The following is a 13,383-nucleotide window of genomic DNA, read 5'->3' as shown; positions in this document are numbered from 1 at the left end:
GCAAAATGTTCCATCAGATCTCCCTATCGCTGAGTGCGCAGAGACACCTCTCCTACCCAGCTGTGGTTCTGGCCGGTTTCGCACATGCGCATTAAGTGGGTGCTTCTCCCACGGCAGTGCTATAACTTTGACCTACTCGTGGATCTGCGCTTTCGCAGCACCCCCCTTCCTCCAGCTGATTCTTCTCACTTATGGTGCAGGCGTGTCCCCAGAAGTGACGAGGGTAAAGCATTCTGATAAGGTATAGCATTCTGTCAGAACACCAGTACCCTGACTCTGACAGGGCGCTGCGATCCACAGCAATTAACCCCTCAGATGCCGCAATGCATTTCTGCTGCCGGCTGTATTTGTATATTAAACATTAATCATTGGTGGTGCAGTGTGCCCCCCCTCGTCCCCAGTATTAAAAACATTAGTGGCATAGTGCGCCCCCCCCCCCCCAATCCCCTAGTATTAAAGTCATTGGTGGCAGTGGCAGCTTCTGATCGGAGCCCAAGCAGTGTAATCCCGTGACTCCGATCGGTTACCATGGCAGCCAGGACGCTACTGAATCCCTGGCTGCCATGGTAATCTCCCTGCTACTGTGTGTACTATGCACAGGGCAGCAGGAACAGTGTGAAGTCTTATTCACTCTACTAGAGCTCCATCAGGTTGAATAGGACAAGGGATTAAAAGATCCCAGTTTCTAACCCCTAAGGAGGGAAAATAGTTATTAAATAAAAAGTAAACAATATAAAAATATTAAGTATAACTCACCCCTTTTCCCAATTTTACATATAAAATATATAAACATATCACAAAGTCCAAACTATTAAAATATAAAACATTTTTTTTTTTTAATCTTTTATGTGGTGAACACCATAACAGAAGAAAAAAAAAATTAAAACTGCATGATTCTCAATTTTTTAGTCACCTTGCCCCCCCAAAAAATAGGATAGGACTGTTCGATTATGGGCCAGATGTTTCATAAAATGCAGAACACACGCAGATTTTTTTGGGCATTTAATTTTTTTCGCGTGGTATCCAATGGTATCGAGTATCGCAATCCTTTTTTATGGTATCGAAACCGAATCAAAATGTTATCGAAACAAACCGTCCCAGGTAAAATTTCTGAGCAGAGAAGGGTAAAAATGTCTTCATATGAAGAGAACAGCCCGGCGTGCACTCAGCCTGACGACAGCCGATGACCACACTGAGACAGATGGACAACAGAGGACAAGACGCAAGACTGGTCTACAGCACAAAGGGGGGCGACTAGCTTTTCTTCCTCTACCTTCTTAGTACTAAATAATTCATGCTCTTCACACAACCATCTGAACATACAGATGTTCACCTGATTCAGGGGAAATTTTCACCAATTTCCACAAATTATTGGTCGGCAGCAACAGACGACCTCATACAGGACATTATGCAACTCAACCCTCCTATCTGCACTAAAACGGCTTCCTCTGGAATTATTTATCAGGGAGTCCTTCAGACTAGGGATCGACAGATATTGATTTTTTTTTTTTTTTTTGCCGAAACCGATAATCTGTGAACCTTAAGGCAATAGCCGATAATTTAAACCAATATTCTGTGCATTTTCATTTTAAAAATATAAAAAAAATCCTACACAAACCTGCTAAAAATGAACGTTTAGCTTTTTTTTGTAAATCTTTCTTTTTCATTTATACTTAATATTTTGGTGTTTGTGTTATTTTTTTTTTTTTTTTTTTTACTATTAGCCCCCTTAGGGGCTAGAACCCTTGTTCTAATAACCCTAATAGAGCTCTATCAGGGTGAAAAGGACCTCACACTCTCCCTGCTGCCCTGTGCATAGTGCACACAGCAGCAGGGAGATTACCATGGCAGCCAGGGCTTCTGTAGCGTCCTGGCTGCCATGGTAACCGATCAGAGCCCTAGGATTACACTGCTGGGGCTCCGATCAGAAGCTGCCAGTGCACTAAAGAGGAGGAGGAGAGAGGGGACCCTGCCACTGCCACCAATGACTAATACTGGTGGGGGCACTGCGCCACCAATGTTTTTGATACTGGGGTTGGGGGGCGCACTGCGCCACCAATGAAAGTAACTCACCGATTAATTTAAATAAAGGAGGCGGGTGCTGGCTGCAGAATCATATAGCCGCACCCGACCTCTGAGAGCGGTAGCTGCGATCGACGGCAGTTAACCCCTGTCGCACCTGAGGGGTTAACTGCCGCGGATCGCAGCTACTTGTCATAGAGGTCGGGTGCGGCTCAATCTCCTTTTGAAGAGTTTTCACATGGCAAATATGGTCCTGGATTCTGCGCCGAAAGGGCGTGACAACAAAGGACAGGTCCTCTCTTGGCGCGGTCGTGACAAACTACAGGCACATGAACAGCAGTGCTCCCTCTCATTGAGAACAATGGGAGGCAGACGCCATGTGGCCTGCAGCGGCGTTATGACAAGGCACTTGTGCCAAATTTACGATGCCAAAGCCACTGTGTGAACATACGCTTTTAGTAAAGAATCCCTGTCGAGGATGAAAGCTTCTTTCCTCATAATGTGGATATGTCCTCCTGTCATGGTTATGGGCTCAGGTATAAAGAGACGACTAGAGAGAGCGCTGCTCTGTCCATTCGTATAACTCTACATTTATAACCCAACCAATCTGCCATGGTATTACAATCCACTCATTACCTGCCTCTCTCTGTCCTTCATATACAAAGACGCCAAGGATCGTATCGTCTGGTCGGAGATATGATTCATGTATGCATTAGTGTAGAATATATTTTTTTTTTCACTTCTATAGATTTGCAGGAAGAAAGGTGAAAGTACATAATATTGGCGTGTCCAGCTTCCCTTGGTGAAAGTACTGGCAATGCCCGACATTCCTGATTATTAACAAGCATTAAATACATTAACATATAAAGGCCATGAAAGAATCAAAGCGTAAGGTTATCTTTTAAACTGATCCCACTAACAGAAAGACACCAAGCAACTGGAGTAACTGGAAAAGTCTGCAGCAGAAGAGGATCCCACAGAAAGCCACAACCGGTTCTGCCAGAACAACCGGCCTGGGGGGTGATTAGCAGCCTTTGATATTTGCACACACGTCATTGTGAAATAAAGTTGTTTGCAATGAAATATCAAATATAAGCCGTCATGTAATGGCCAAAAACGGCCAGTACTGCAGTTCAGAAAGGGGGATCCCAGGCAACAGATGTGGCGCTGTTTCTGGAAAGAATGGGGTTTTCCAAGAGTTTTTTTTACTGACAGCGCCTGGGACCCCCACCGATCAGCTGTTTGCCGCAGCAGTTTCCAGATTTTCCTAGGCCGTGTGGGGCTGGGCTGCGATACCAAGCACACCAATGGTGCTTGGTGAGCAGAGAGAAGGCCATGGCGCTACTGTGAGCGCCACTGCCTTCTCAAACAGCTAATTGTGGGGGTCCTGGGTGTCGGACAGGCAGAGCCGTCCCATAAAAGTGAATGGGGATGCCATACTTGTAATCATACCTGCTTACCACTGCTACAGCGAGCAGGTAAACAGAGTAGATAAGTACTTCCGATAATTGGTCAATCCCCAGTGTTAATAACGTGCGGTGTCGGTGTACTGCAACCATACCGAAAAAGGGGCAGATCTAGGAAATGTTCCCAGAGCTTCTTCATGGTACCCCTTTGTATTGCATATAGAAGTAATGCTACAAAGCTCTACCAAGATAGTGAGGCCTAGAAGACATCTAAGAATCACGGGGCATTTACACAACTGTGTGTATTTTGTGGTCCGCAGATCGCAAATCCACAAAATACTGATGACTTCTATGTTGTAGCTCCTGAGGATAGGTCATCAATAGTAAAAAAAAAAAAAAAAAAAAAAAAAAAAAAGGACAACGAGGGTGTATTACCAACTAAGTCATCCATATTCTACCATGAAAGCCTGCCCTTAGTATCTGGAGAAATATTCGGCATATTAATCTGCACACAATTTATACGTGAGGATCTGCTGTTCCTGGAGATGACTATTATTACACTCAATCTACTAGGAGCCTCCAATAATAGAACAGGGCAGCAGCTGGGAAATTCGCCACCGTTCCCCTGGAAATCCATTAGCAGAATAAATCCAGCCAGTATTCAGCTTATCGTATCACATCTATGGGTCGTCGATAACTAGCCAGTGCAGGCGGTGAATGCGACCCCCCCACAGGCTGCTCAGTATCTGATCATTCCCACCTTTATCAGGGTACGCCGTGTCGGCCAGCGGTTTTCTTGCAAATTGGTTCCAATAGGCAATCACTTGGCTGGCAGTCACAATCAAAGGCTAATCACTGAGGACTCTGCATTAAAAATCCACATGAAAAGTCTAGGAAAGTGAACACCTATCCTAACGCTATTCACAGGAGCTGATGTATGTTTTTAGCGCATCCGGTAGCTTTCAAATACATGTCCTATTAGTGGAGGATTTTACCCATTGTTATAAATCCATGACCGGATTCTGTTGCAGACTGCAGAATGTGCATTTGTCCTAAATCTGACATTTCTAAGGCACTTCTTTGCTGGAAAAAGCTTACATATGTACATTCACGTGACCGGATGACGTCCGTGTTGCATCTATCTTTTTTGTGAAATCACTGACTTCAAAAGGGTCGAGGTCAGCACTTGTGGCCAAGAATGGGACACGCTCGATCTTATGTAGAAAGGACATACGGATGTCCTATTCTTGGGACTGCAAAACAAACAAAAAAAAGCTACAACATAGAAGTCATCAGTATTTTGTGGATTTGCGATCTGCGGACCACAAAATACACACAGTTGTGTGAATGCCCCGTGATTCTTAGATGTCTTCTAGGCCTCACTATCTTGGTAGAGCTTTGTAGCATTACTTCTATATGCAATACAAGGAGGTACCATGAAAAAGCTCTGGGAACATTTCCTAGATCTGCCCCTTTTTCGGTATGGTTGCAGTACCGCACGTTATTAACACTAGGGATTGGCCAATTATCGGAAGTACCAATATATCAATAATGCTTAAAAAGCGAATACTAGTGAGCGCTTACATTATGGAAGCGCGCATTAGTATGCATCGGGTAGCACAGCAAGCGCTTCCGATACTCACCCTCCCTGGTCTTCTTTCATGGGGCCCAGGCTGCACTGTCCTGAGCCCGAAAAGCGCCAGGACGTAGTGCACGCACTATGACCCGACACTGCACGCTGTCAGGCGACAGTGCAGCGCGGGCCGGAGAAATCAGGGGAGCGAGACGCCGGACCCGGTGATGAAGAGGAGCCGCGGCGCAGGAGAGGTGAGGAGTTTTTTAATTTTATTTATCTGAGGTCTGATAGGGGTTAATAAAGTCAGTGAGGAGGGGGGGATGGTGTGGAAATTGGCATCTGGCACTAGTATATTGTAAATGTATAATTATAAATTGACTACCAACTAAGGGCTTTATTAATTTATAATATAATAGTGGCAAATGCAAATTTCCACCACCTCAGTGACTACATGACATAAAATATCGGTATAAATTATCGGCTATCGGCCTAAAAGTTCACAGATTATCGCTATCGGCTCGAAATGCCCTAGATAATAGTGTAAAGGCCCCCCCCACACACATTTTAGGCAAAATAAACCTGGAATCTTCCTCTTAAGGGCTCATTTAGACGACCGTGCGGATCCGCAAAACACGGAAACCGTCCCGTGTGCCGGCCGCATCTTTTGCAGCCCAGCAGAAGTGAATGGGTCCGCACAAGTTCTACAAAACTGAGGAACGGATGCAGACACATTTATACGGTCGTCTGAATGAGCCCTAATGTACCGCACTTAGCAGACACGGGCTGGACGACAACAGCAAAGTGAAGTGTGAGCGGCAGAGGCCAGTCCGCCCCGCACATTGCTTATTCAAAGGCAAGATCACTTCCCACAATGCACCTTCTGGCACGGCTCTAACAACGAGCTGGTGAGCATGTAACTCAAAGCAGTTTAACCTCAGAGCTGAAAGCAAACACTGAATACAGGACTGCGTAACACAAGGAAAATAGCCTAGGACAATCAGGATGGAAAGGGTGAAGGCTGACGTGTACCAGAAGTGGACAAAAACTTTTGCCAACTGTGAAAAATCCTAGTAAGCAAAGTCTATGTGAAGTTACCTCTTAAATCTGTCCTGGACCCTATTCTTTTACATTTGAACCATATACGTGTAATGCAGGATACAATTGCACTAGGCGCCCCGACCCTGTAGAGGTGCAGACTACTATAGCAAGCATGACACTAGATAAAGAGAAAAGGTTCACGTTACGCACTCGTCATATAAAAAAAAATCTCAATGAAAAACGCCTGCAGGAACAAGAAGGGCAGACGACAGGACGTGGAACCATGACACATCCAAGACGTAAGCAGGAGCTGGCCCAGCCCTGTTCTGAAGCTGAGCATGACGGCCGAGGCGCAGCAGCTCCCTGATGAAGGATTCTTCACTTCCTCGGCAGCATCCTGGAACAATGACACATAAAGGGGCAGCCTCCTGTAGGAAGGGGAAGGCTTCTGCACCCGCTGCTCGCTGACACCGGATCACTGAAGTTAAAGCTAAAACTAATATCTCAGTAATTTTTTTTTTTTAGAACACCCATGCAAAGTATTCCTAAGAAGCACATGCTCGGCCAGAGATTACATCGGCTATATTTTTCTTAATAGAACTACTGCCACACAAAGACAATCCATTTCTATATGGCTTATTGGGGCATATATATATATCATAGATAAGGGTCCTCCGCTCTGGAGCCCCTCTATGAACCAGAGCACCACCTGGTAAGAATTGCACTTGCAGACGCTGCTGTATCTTACCAAGCAGCGGCTGCAGCAGGTGACAAGTGGACCCGTGTTCTGCTGACTGCTTTTTTTTTTTTTTAAAGTTCTCGTTCCCTTCCAACCCACTTCTGGTTTTGGCTCAAAAAAATGACAACAAAAACTGCCCCAAAAAGTTGTGTGCGACACCAGCCTCAGGCCACGTCCACGCGGTCAGAATTTTGTCATTATTTTGTATCAGTATTTGTTAAGGGCCCTTTTACACGGGCTGATAATCCGCCACATATTCGCTAACGTGGCGGTGTAAAGGTGCTGGCGATCACCCGATGAATGAGCGAAATATTCAAGTGGTCACAAAAATCGTTGTTTGCCAGCAGAAGATGGTGCCGTCTAATCATCATCTGCTGCCAACAAACTAAGTCTGTATGGGCACGAGTGATGGCATTAGTGATCGCTGCATGCAATTGTAGAGGTCTCCTTCACTGACGAGCTGGTCATTGCCGGGAAGGAACGCGTCCTTCCCGACAATTGCCTGCAAAATTGTCCAGTGTAAAGGGGTCTTAAGCAAAAACCTGGAATGGGTCTATAACTTTCCATTAGGGCTCATGCACATGACCGCGTGCCGGCCTTGTACAGCAGAGCGCATATTGTGGTGCATAACACACGGGCACAAATCGCGTGCACCCTGTATCACGGATACGGACCCATTCACATGAATGGGTCTGCAATCCGGGAGATACGGTGTGGAACAGAGGCACAGATCGGACAGCAGGCACATGGTCAGTGCCCGTGCATTGCAGACCAGTTTGCGGTCCTCAGCACGGGCAAGGACGGCATACTGTAGTTTCCTCCCCTGGTTTCGGCTTACAAATACTGATGCAAAACACTGACCGTGTGACAGCGGCCTACTTGAACTTGCAGCCATGGGTAGTACCCGATTCACCAGTAACTGTTGGGCTGCACTTTACTCCCCAGCTGAAATCAAAGCAAGTCCCGGTGGAGCTGTTATAGGCAGTGAATAGCAAGCGCCACCTGGGGCTAGTCTAAGGCGTCTTCACACATTGAGAAAATTCCTGTAAACCAGTTTCATTCATTTGAACGAGGCACGCAGAAATCCATGTGCTCGCCACTAAAACAACCCCTTCACATGAATGGATCCGATATTCAGTCGCAGAAACCTTTGCAACAAAATCTGCGGTGTGTGAAGGCGGTCTAACAGCAACCTCAATCTGGCTGACCAAAAGCTGCATTACTTAAAGGGGCTTTCCAGAACGTTATTATTGATGGCCTATCCTCCGGACCAGTCATCAATATCTCATTGTTTGGAGACTCCCAAAACCGCCACCAATCAGCTGTTCAAAGAGGCCGTGGCACCTAACTGTGCGCCGCGCCCTCTTCTTAGGCCAGCGACATCACGTTCACCAGTCATCAAGGCTCCTGGGAGGCAATAAAATGTCTGGAGCTGTGAGGAAGCCCCAGGGCTCATCAGGGAACCGCAACCTCTTCAAACAGCTGATCGGCGGGTGTGCGGCACTCACAGAAGCACAGGGGCCTTCTCAAACAGCTGATCGGCGGGTGTGTGGCACTCACAGGAGCACAGGGGCCTTCTCAAACAGCTGATCGGCGGGTGTGTGGCACTCACAGGAGCACAGGGGCCTTCTCAAACAGCTGATCGGTGGGGGTCCTGGGTGTCAGACCCTCACCAGACACTAATGACCTACCCTGAGGATCATCAGTAAAAAAAATCCCAGAAAACCCCCTATAAATTGATCTTTAAAAGAACGCTAGCATGATGGCGAGGCCCAGACATCACCCGGACTTTACCAGTGAGATCCCAGTAGCAATCGACTGCAAAGCCCTGAGGTATATTAGGGTCCAGCTACACAGCGAGAAGCCACACGACATTTCATGTAATGTTTGTCAATGTCACACTTTGTGTCGCAGGCTGCCACTTTTACGTCACTGAATTTTATGTACGCCGCGCGTGAAACACCCCTCACCGGTGACTTGCTTGTGCTTTCACAGCAAAATCGCTGTACTAAGATAGTGGCGCAACTTTTGTCGCCGAAACCTAACAAGTTGCATTATGCATTAAAAAGGGGGTGGTCCGCCTGAAAATGCGACCACTAAGAGCCGATCACTGGCAGAGATGGGTCACCGCTGTGGACGACAGGACACTATGTAGGACGGTCATCCTTACAAGGAGCTCAAATCACACAATGCTCAACCCGCCTCAGCAGAGGGGTCTAATAACCACAGACTACAACAACAGGTCCTGACAACCCGTCATATGCCCTAGTCGGGGCCCCCTCCCAAACCCACAATGATCATGGGGGGCAGCTGCAGTAGGGTGCAAGTTCTGGAAAGGACAAACTGGTCTCCTTAGGCTACTTTCACACTCGTGTTTGGAGTGGATCCCTCATGGGATCAGAACGGATCCGTTTGTATTATCTTAAACATAGCCAAGACGGATCCCTTTTGAACACCATTGAAAGTCCATGTAGGACCGATCCGTTTTCTATTGTGCCAGTGAAAACGGATCCATTCCCATTGACTTACATGGTGTTTCAGGGTGGATACGTTTGGCTCAGTTTCGTCAGACGGACACCAAAACGCTGTAAGCAGCATTTTGGTGTCCACCTCCAAAGCAGAATGGAGACTGAACGGAGCCAAACTGATGCATTCTGAGCGGATCCTTATCTATTCAGAATGCATTAAGGGCCAAACTGATCCGTTTTGGACCGAGAAGAGCCCTGAACGGATCTCACAAACGGAAACCAAAACGCCAGCGTGAAAGTAGCCTTAGAAGACATTTAGCAAAGAAAAAAAAAAAAGTCCAAGAGCAAAGTGTGCCTAGTATCAGGGACTGTCAGCGCTGATCAATAGGCTCCTGCGGCCAGATCTGTAGACAACCTGCTGATCAGGAAAAGTCAAATGTTCTTTGTGTCAATGCAACATATGGCCACCGACTTGTCACTTCCATGCAAATTACCAAGAAGCTGCCCATCAGACAAACTGCCGACACCCCGTCACTGGCATCTCCAGGGTACAGAAACCTAGCGTGCAGCACCAACCAGAACACAGGGCGCACCCCAAGCGGATCTGTGGTACTTCACACAAACAGTTAACACATCGAGTCCGCTTCTCAATTTAACAAAAGGCACTAAAAAGATAGCAATATCAAAATGCTAGAAGAGCTTACAATCTAAGAGGTCCACGAAGAGATTTCCAAGTGCTTGTTCACACATCCGCGGTGGAGGCGTGCGCTACTTTGGTCTGCGACGCTGACCAAACACGCCCATTGAAGTCTATGGGTCCGTGAAAAAACACTGACAGAACACAGATGGCGTCCGTATGGTCAGTGGTTTTTCACTGACCGCTGGTAGGAGATGCTCTGAAAACCAGTTTTCAACCTAGCAACTTCGGTGGAATATGGCTGACTTATTGAGCCTTTCTGGACATCACGGAAATGTGAACGAGGCCTAAAAGTAGCACTTTTTCCCCCCCATACGTTACACCCATATTTTTATCACCCACTACGACAATTGCCACAGTGTGCGATGCGCTTCTCGGACTACAAGTGATCCTACATGCCAACACTGCGCTCACCGAGCGTACGACGGAAGTCGCATATAGGCCCCAGTGTGCAAACCCAGGCAGAAGAGGCCTTGGGGGGGAGATAAAACGGGAACAGGAAGATCTTTGTATCAAGGACTGGAATCACCCTTGCTCTAGAGAAACTAAATCTGCCGAGTGGGTTTATTTCGGAAGGAATGCAGGAATAAAAGTAAAACGTAAGCAGCGGTCATCCTGAATGGGCCATTAACAATCGCTTGATCCGGAACGGGAAGTGTTAACGGCAGCTCTTGGCAGAAGATTGCAAAATCCTGCAGTAGATGGAAGAAGTGTTTTGCAAGAACCATGTGACACACATCTGACTCGCTGGTAAAGACGAAGGCCGGCTCCAGTCAGAGGTTATCCCAGCACAGACTTCCCCCCCCAGCGGATTTACGGACCCCTCAGCCCTCTTTCCGGTACAGGGAGAGACTTCCTGTGCAGGCATCTAGTTTCTACTTCCCATCATCCGTCCTCCTATTAACCAGTGAGGGCAGAGTCCGCGGTGACAGCACAGTTTATACATTGTAGCCGGGTCACACAACCGTTACATAGTAACGAAGGACCTGCTCGGATCATCAGGACTTCATTACTATGCAGACCAGGAACAGGGAGGGAATGTTAATGACAAGAATCGGCTAATTTTCTTGAGCCCCCCCTACATCAGATCCCAGTAAAGACCCCCAAAAAACTGCCTAGGTGTAGGGGCTCCTGGGATCCGTCCAGCCCTGTCTTAAAGGGACACTCAATATAACGTTCATCTCTGTGGACCTAAATGTTAGGCTACTTTCACATTAGCGGTTTTTGCGGATCCGTCATTGCTCTGCAAAAAAACGCTTCAGTTACAATAATACTACCGCATGCATACGTCGTGAACACATCCGGTTGTATTATGTCTTCTACAGCCATGACAGATCCGTCTTGACCACCACTGAAAGTCAATAGGGCGACCGATCCATTTTCTATTGTGCCAGATTGTGTAATAGAAAACGGATCCTGTCCCCATTGACTTACATTGTGGGCCAGGACGGATGCGTTTGGCTCAGTTTCGTCAGATGGACAAGCAGCGTTTTGCTGTCCGCCTCCGAAGTGGAATGGAAACGGAACGGAAGCAAACTGATGCATTCTGAGCGGATCCTTTTCCATTCAGAACGCATTAGGGCAAAACTGATCCGTTCTGGAGCCCTGAACGGATCTCACAAACGGAAACCAAAACACCAGTGTGAAAGTAGCCTCATCTGTTCCGGTATCAGCGGGATCGTTGACAGGAGGTCCACAATCAGCCCTGACCCCCATTACAGCATATATCCAGAAATATTCATATACACCTGTATAAATGACACTTCTATAATGCCCCCTTTAGGTGTAGCGTAACTATAGGGCGTCACACATCCACCCTAACCACTACTACTACTCCCATCATGATCACACATAATAGCCCCCTGGATGAATCAGATCACGGGGCATATACAGGTATAGCAGAGCACTGTCAAGCTCAGCTCTGCTACATCTGCACCCTGTGTATGTCACTACATCCCATGTCACAGGCCCCGCCACGGCCTATGCCGGCAGTGAGAGGGTTAACGCCGGCCACCGGGCCGACCCATGACGGGGCAGAGGACAACGGACGAGCCGTACCCCACCTGATGCCCGGTGTCCCCTCCCCCACCAGATACTTACTACTCGGGATTCATGCTGGACATGTCACTGAGCTCCCCGCCGCTTCAGCAGAAACACACACAGAACACCGGAGACCCGACGCCTGCCAAGCAAAACCGGTCCGAGAGCTACGGGCACAGGGGAAAAAGAAAAGAAAAAAACGGCTACTAAGGTAGAAGGTAAAAAAAAAATCTACTAACGAGTACTAGAATCCCCCCAGCGGCCTGGGATTAACCCCCCAAAACCAACAGAGCCACCGCAAGCCCGAGCTCTCTGTAACCCCAAAATGGCTGCCAGCCGAAACCAGGAAATAGTGAATCCTCCAACTCAGGAAGGCTTCGCACTGCTGACTGAAGGCCGGCCCAGCGCTGCCTTCTGGGAAATGAAGTCCCGCAGTGTCCGCAGACTCTAGTCATTAGGCAAGGCGATGGGCGGAGATGGAACTACATTTCCCAGGAGCCATCGGGGTAAGTTGCGCAGGCGTAAGACAATCGCTGACCCCTCCCTCCCCGAAGTTGGCCGGCCCCCTCCTCGCCTCCTTGTCCTGGTTCCTGGAGGAAGCTCCGGCTCCCCCTAGCGGATCTGCTTGACTGGGCTGACGTCACCACTGAAACGTGGCAGCTGCCGGGCAGGTCCAGGGATCAGCCGGGCCAGTCACGGGAGGAAGGAGGAGGACTCAGCAGATAACCAGCTGCGCTCGGGGTGCGGAGGGCCGTGTTGTCATCGATTATTGCCACACACGACCTGGTTTTGGTTTATGTAATCTATAGGAGGGCGACGCTGTGGCCGGTTACACTGAGATTCATGAGATTATTGCAGTTATTAGTGATACTGTCATATTGAAAATCCATCTGTACGACTAAAATTGTAGCAATCACCAACTGAATATGTGGAACCAGGGGCGTAACGATCGCGGTCGCAGAGGGTGTGAGGGGGACCCGCAAGTGCTTTTAATGGCCAGTCGCCATAGGGGCTTACTTAATTTGCTGGCTGCGCTACTGCGTACGTCCGCAACTAAACCCATACCGTCCCGAACCCACCCATACCCTCAACGACCGGCGCTGCGCACATCCGCAAATAAACCCATACCGTCCCGAACCCACCCATACCCTCAACGACCGGCGCTGCGCACATCCGCAACTAAACCCATACCGCCCCGAGCCCACCCATACCGACCGGCGATGCGCCACCAGACTCGCACACACTGTCAATACATTCTGTGACAGTGCGAGGCCCGGCGCTGAGGTCACGGGTCTCGCGGGATCTCAGGACGGGGTGATGCGGCATTGCAGAGAGCGTATGACGGGACGGAGCGGAACAGAGTAGGTAAGTATTTTTTTTTTTATGTTTGTCCACAC

At 48.2% G+C, this 13,383-nt stretch overlaps 1 protein-coding gene across 1 annotated transcript in view; it reads right to left on the bottom strand.

The window, feature by feature from the left end:
- Window positions 1-12,341, bottom strand: part of RAB1A (RAB1A, member RAS oncogene family) — a 31,400-nt gene extending 19,059 nt beyond the window's left edge. The window contains exon 1 of the mRNA XM_044288807.1: window positions 12,047-12,341. Coding sequence (XP_044144742.1) covers window positions 12,047-12,069 — 23 coding nt within the window. The 5' untranslated portion in view covers window positions 12,070-12,341. The remainder of the gene's footprint in view (window positions 1-12,046) is intronic.
- Window positions 12,342-13,383: the final 1,042 nt, after the last annotated feature.

This window comes from Bufo gargarizans, chromosome 4, assembly GCF_014858855.1.
Source record: "Bufo gargarizans isolate SCDJY-AF-19 chromosome 4, ASM1485885v1, whole genome shotgun sequence".
In the NCBI taxonomy this organism is placed as follows: Eukaryota; Metazoa; Chordata; class Amphibia; order Anura; family Bufonidae; genus Bufo; species Bufo gargarizans.
Note: the sequence above shows the minus strand (reverse complement) of the source record. Positions and strands in the feature narration are given on the sequence as shown.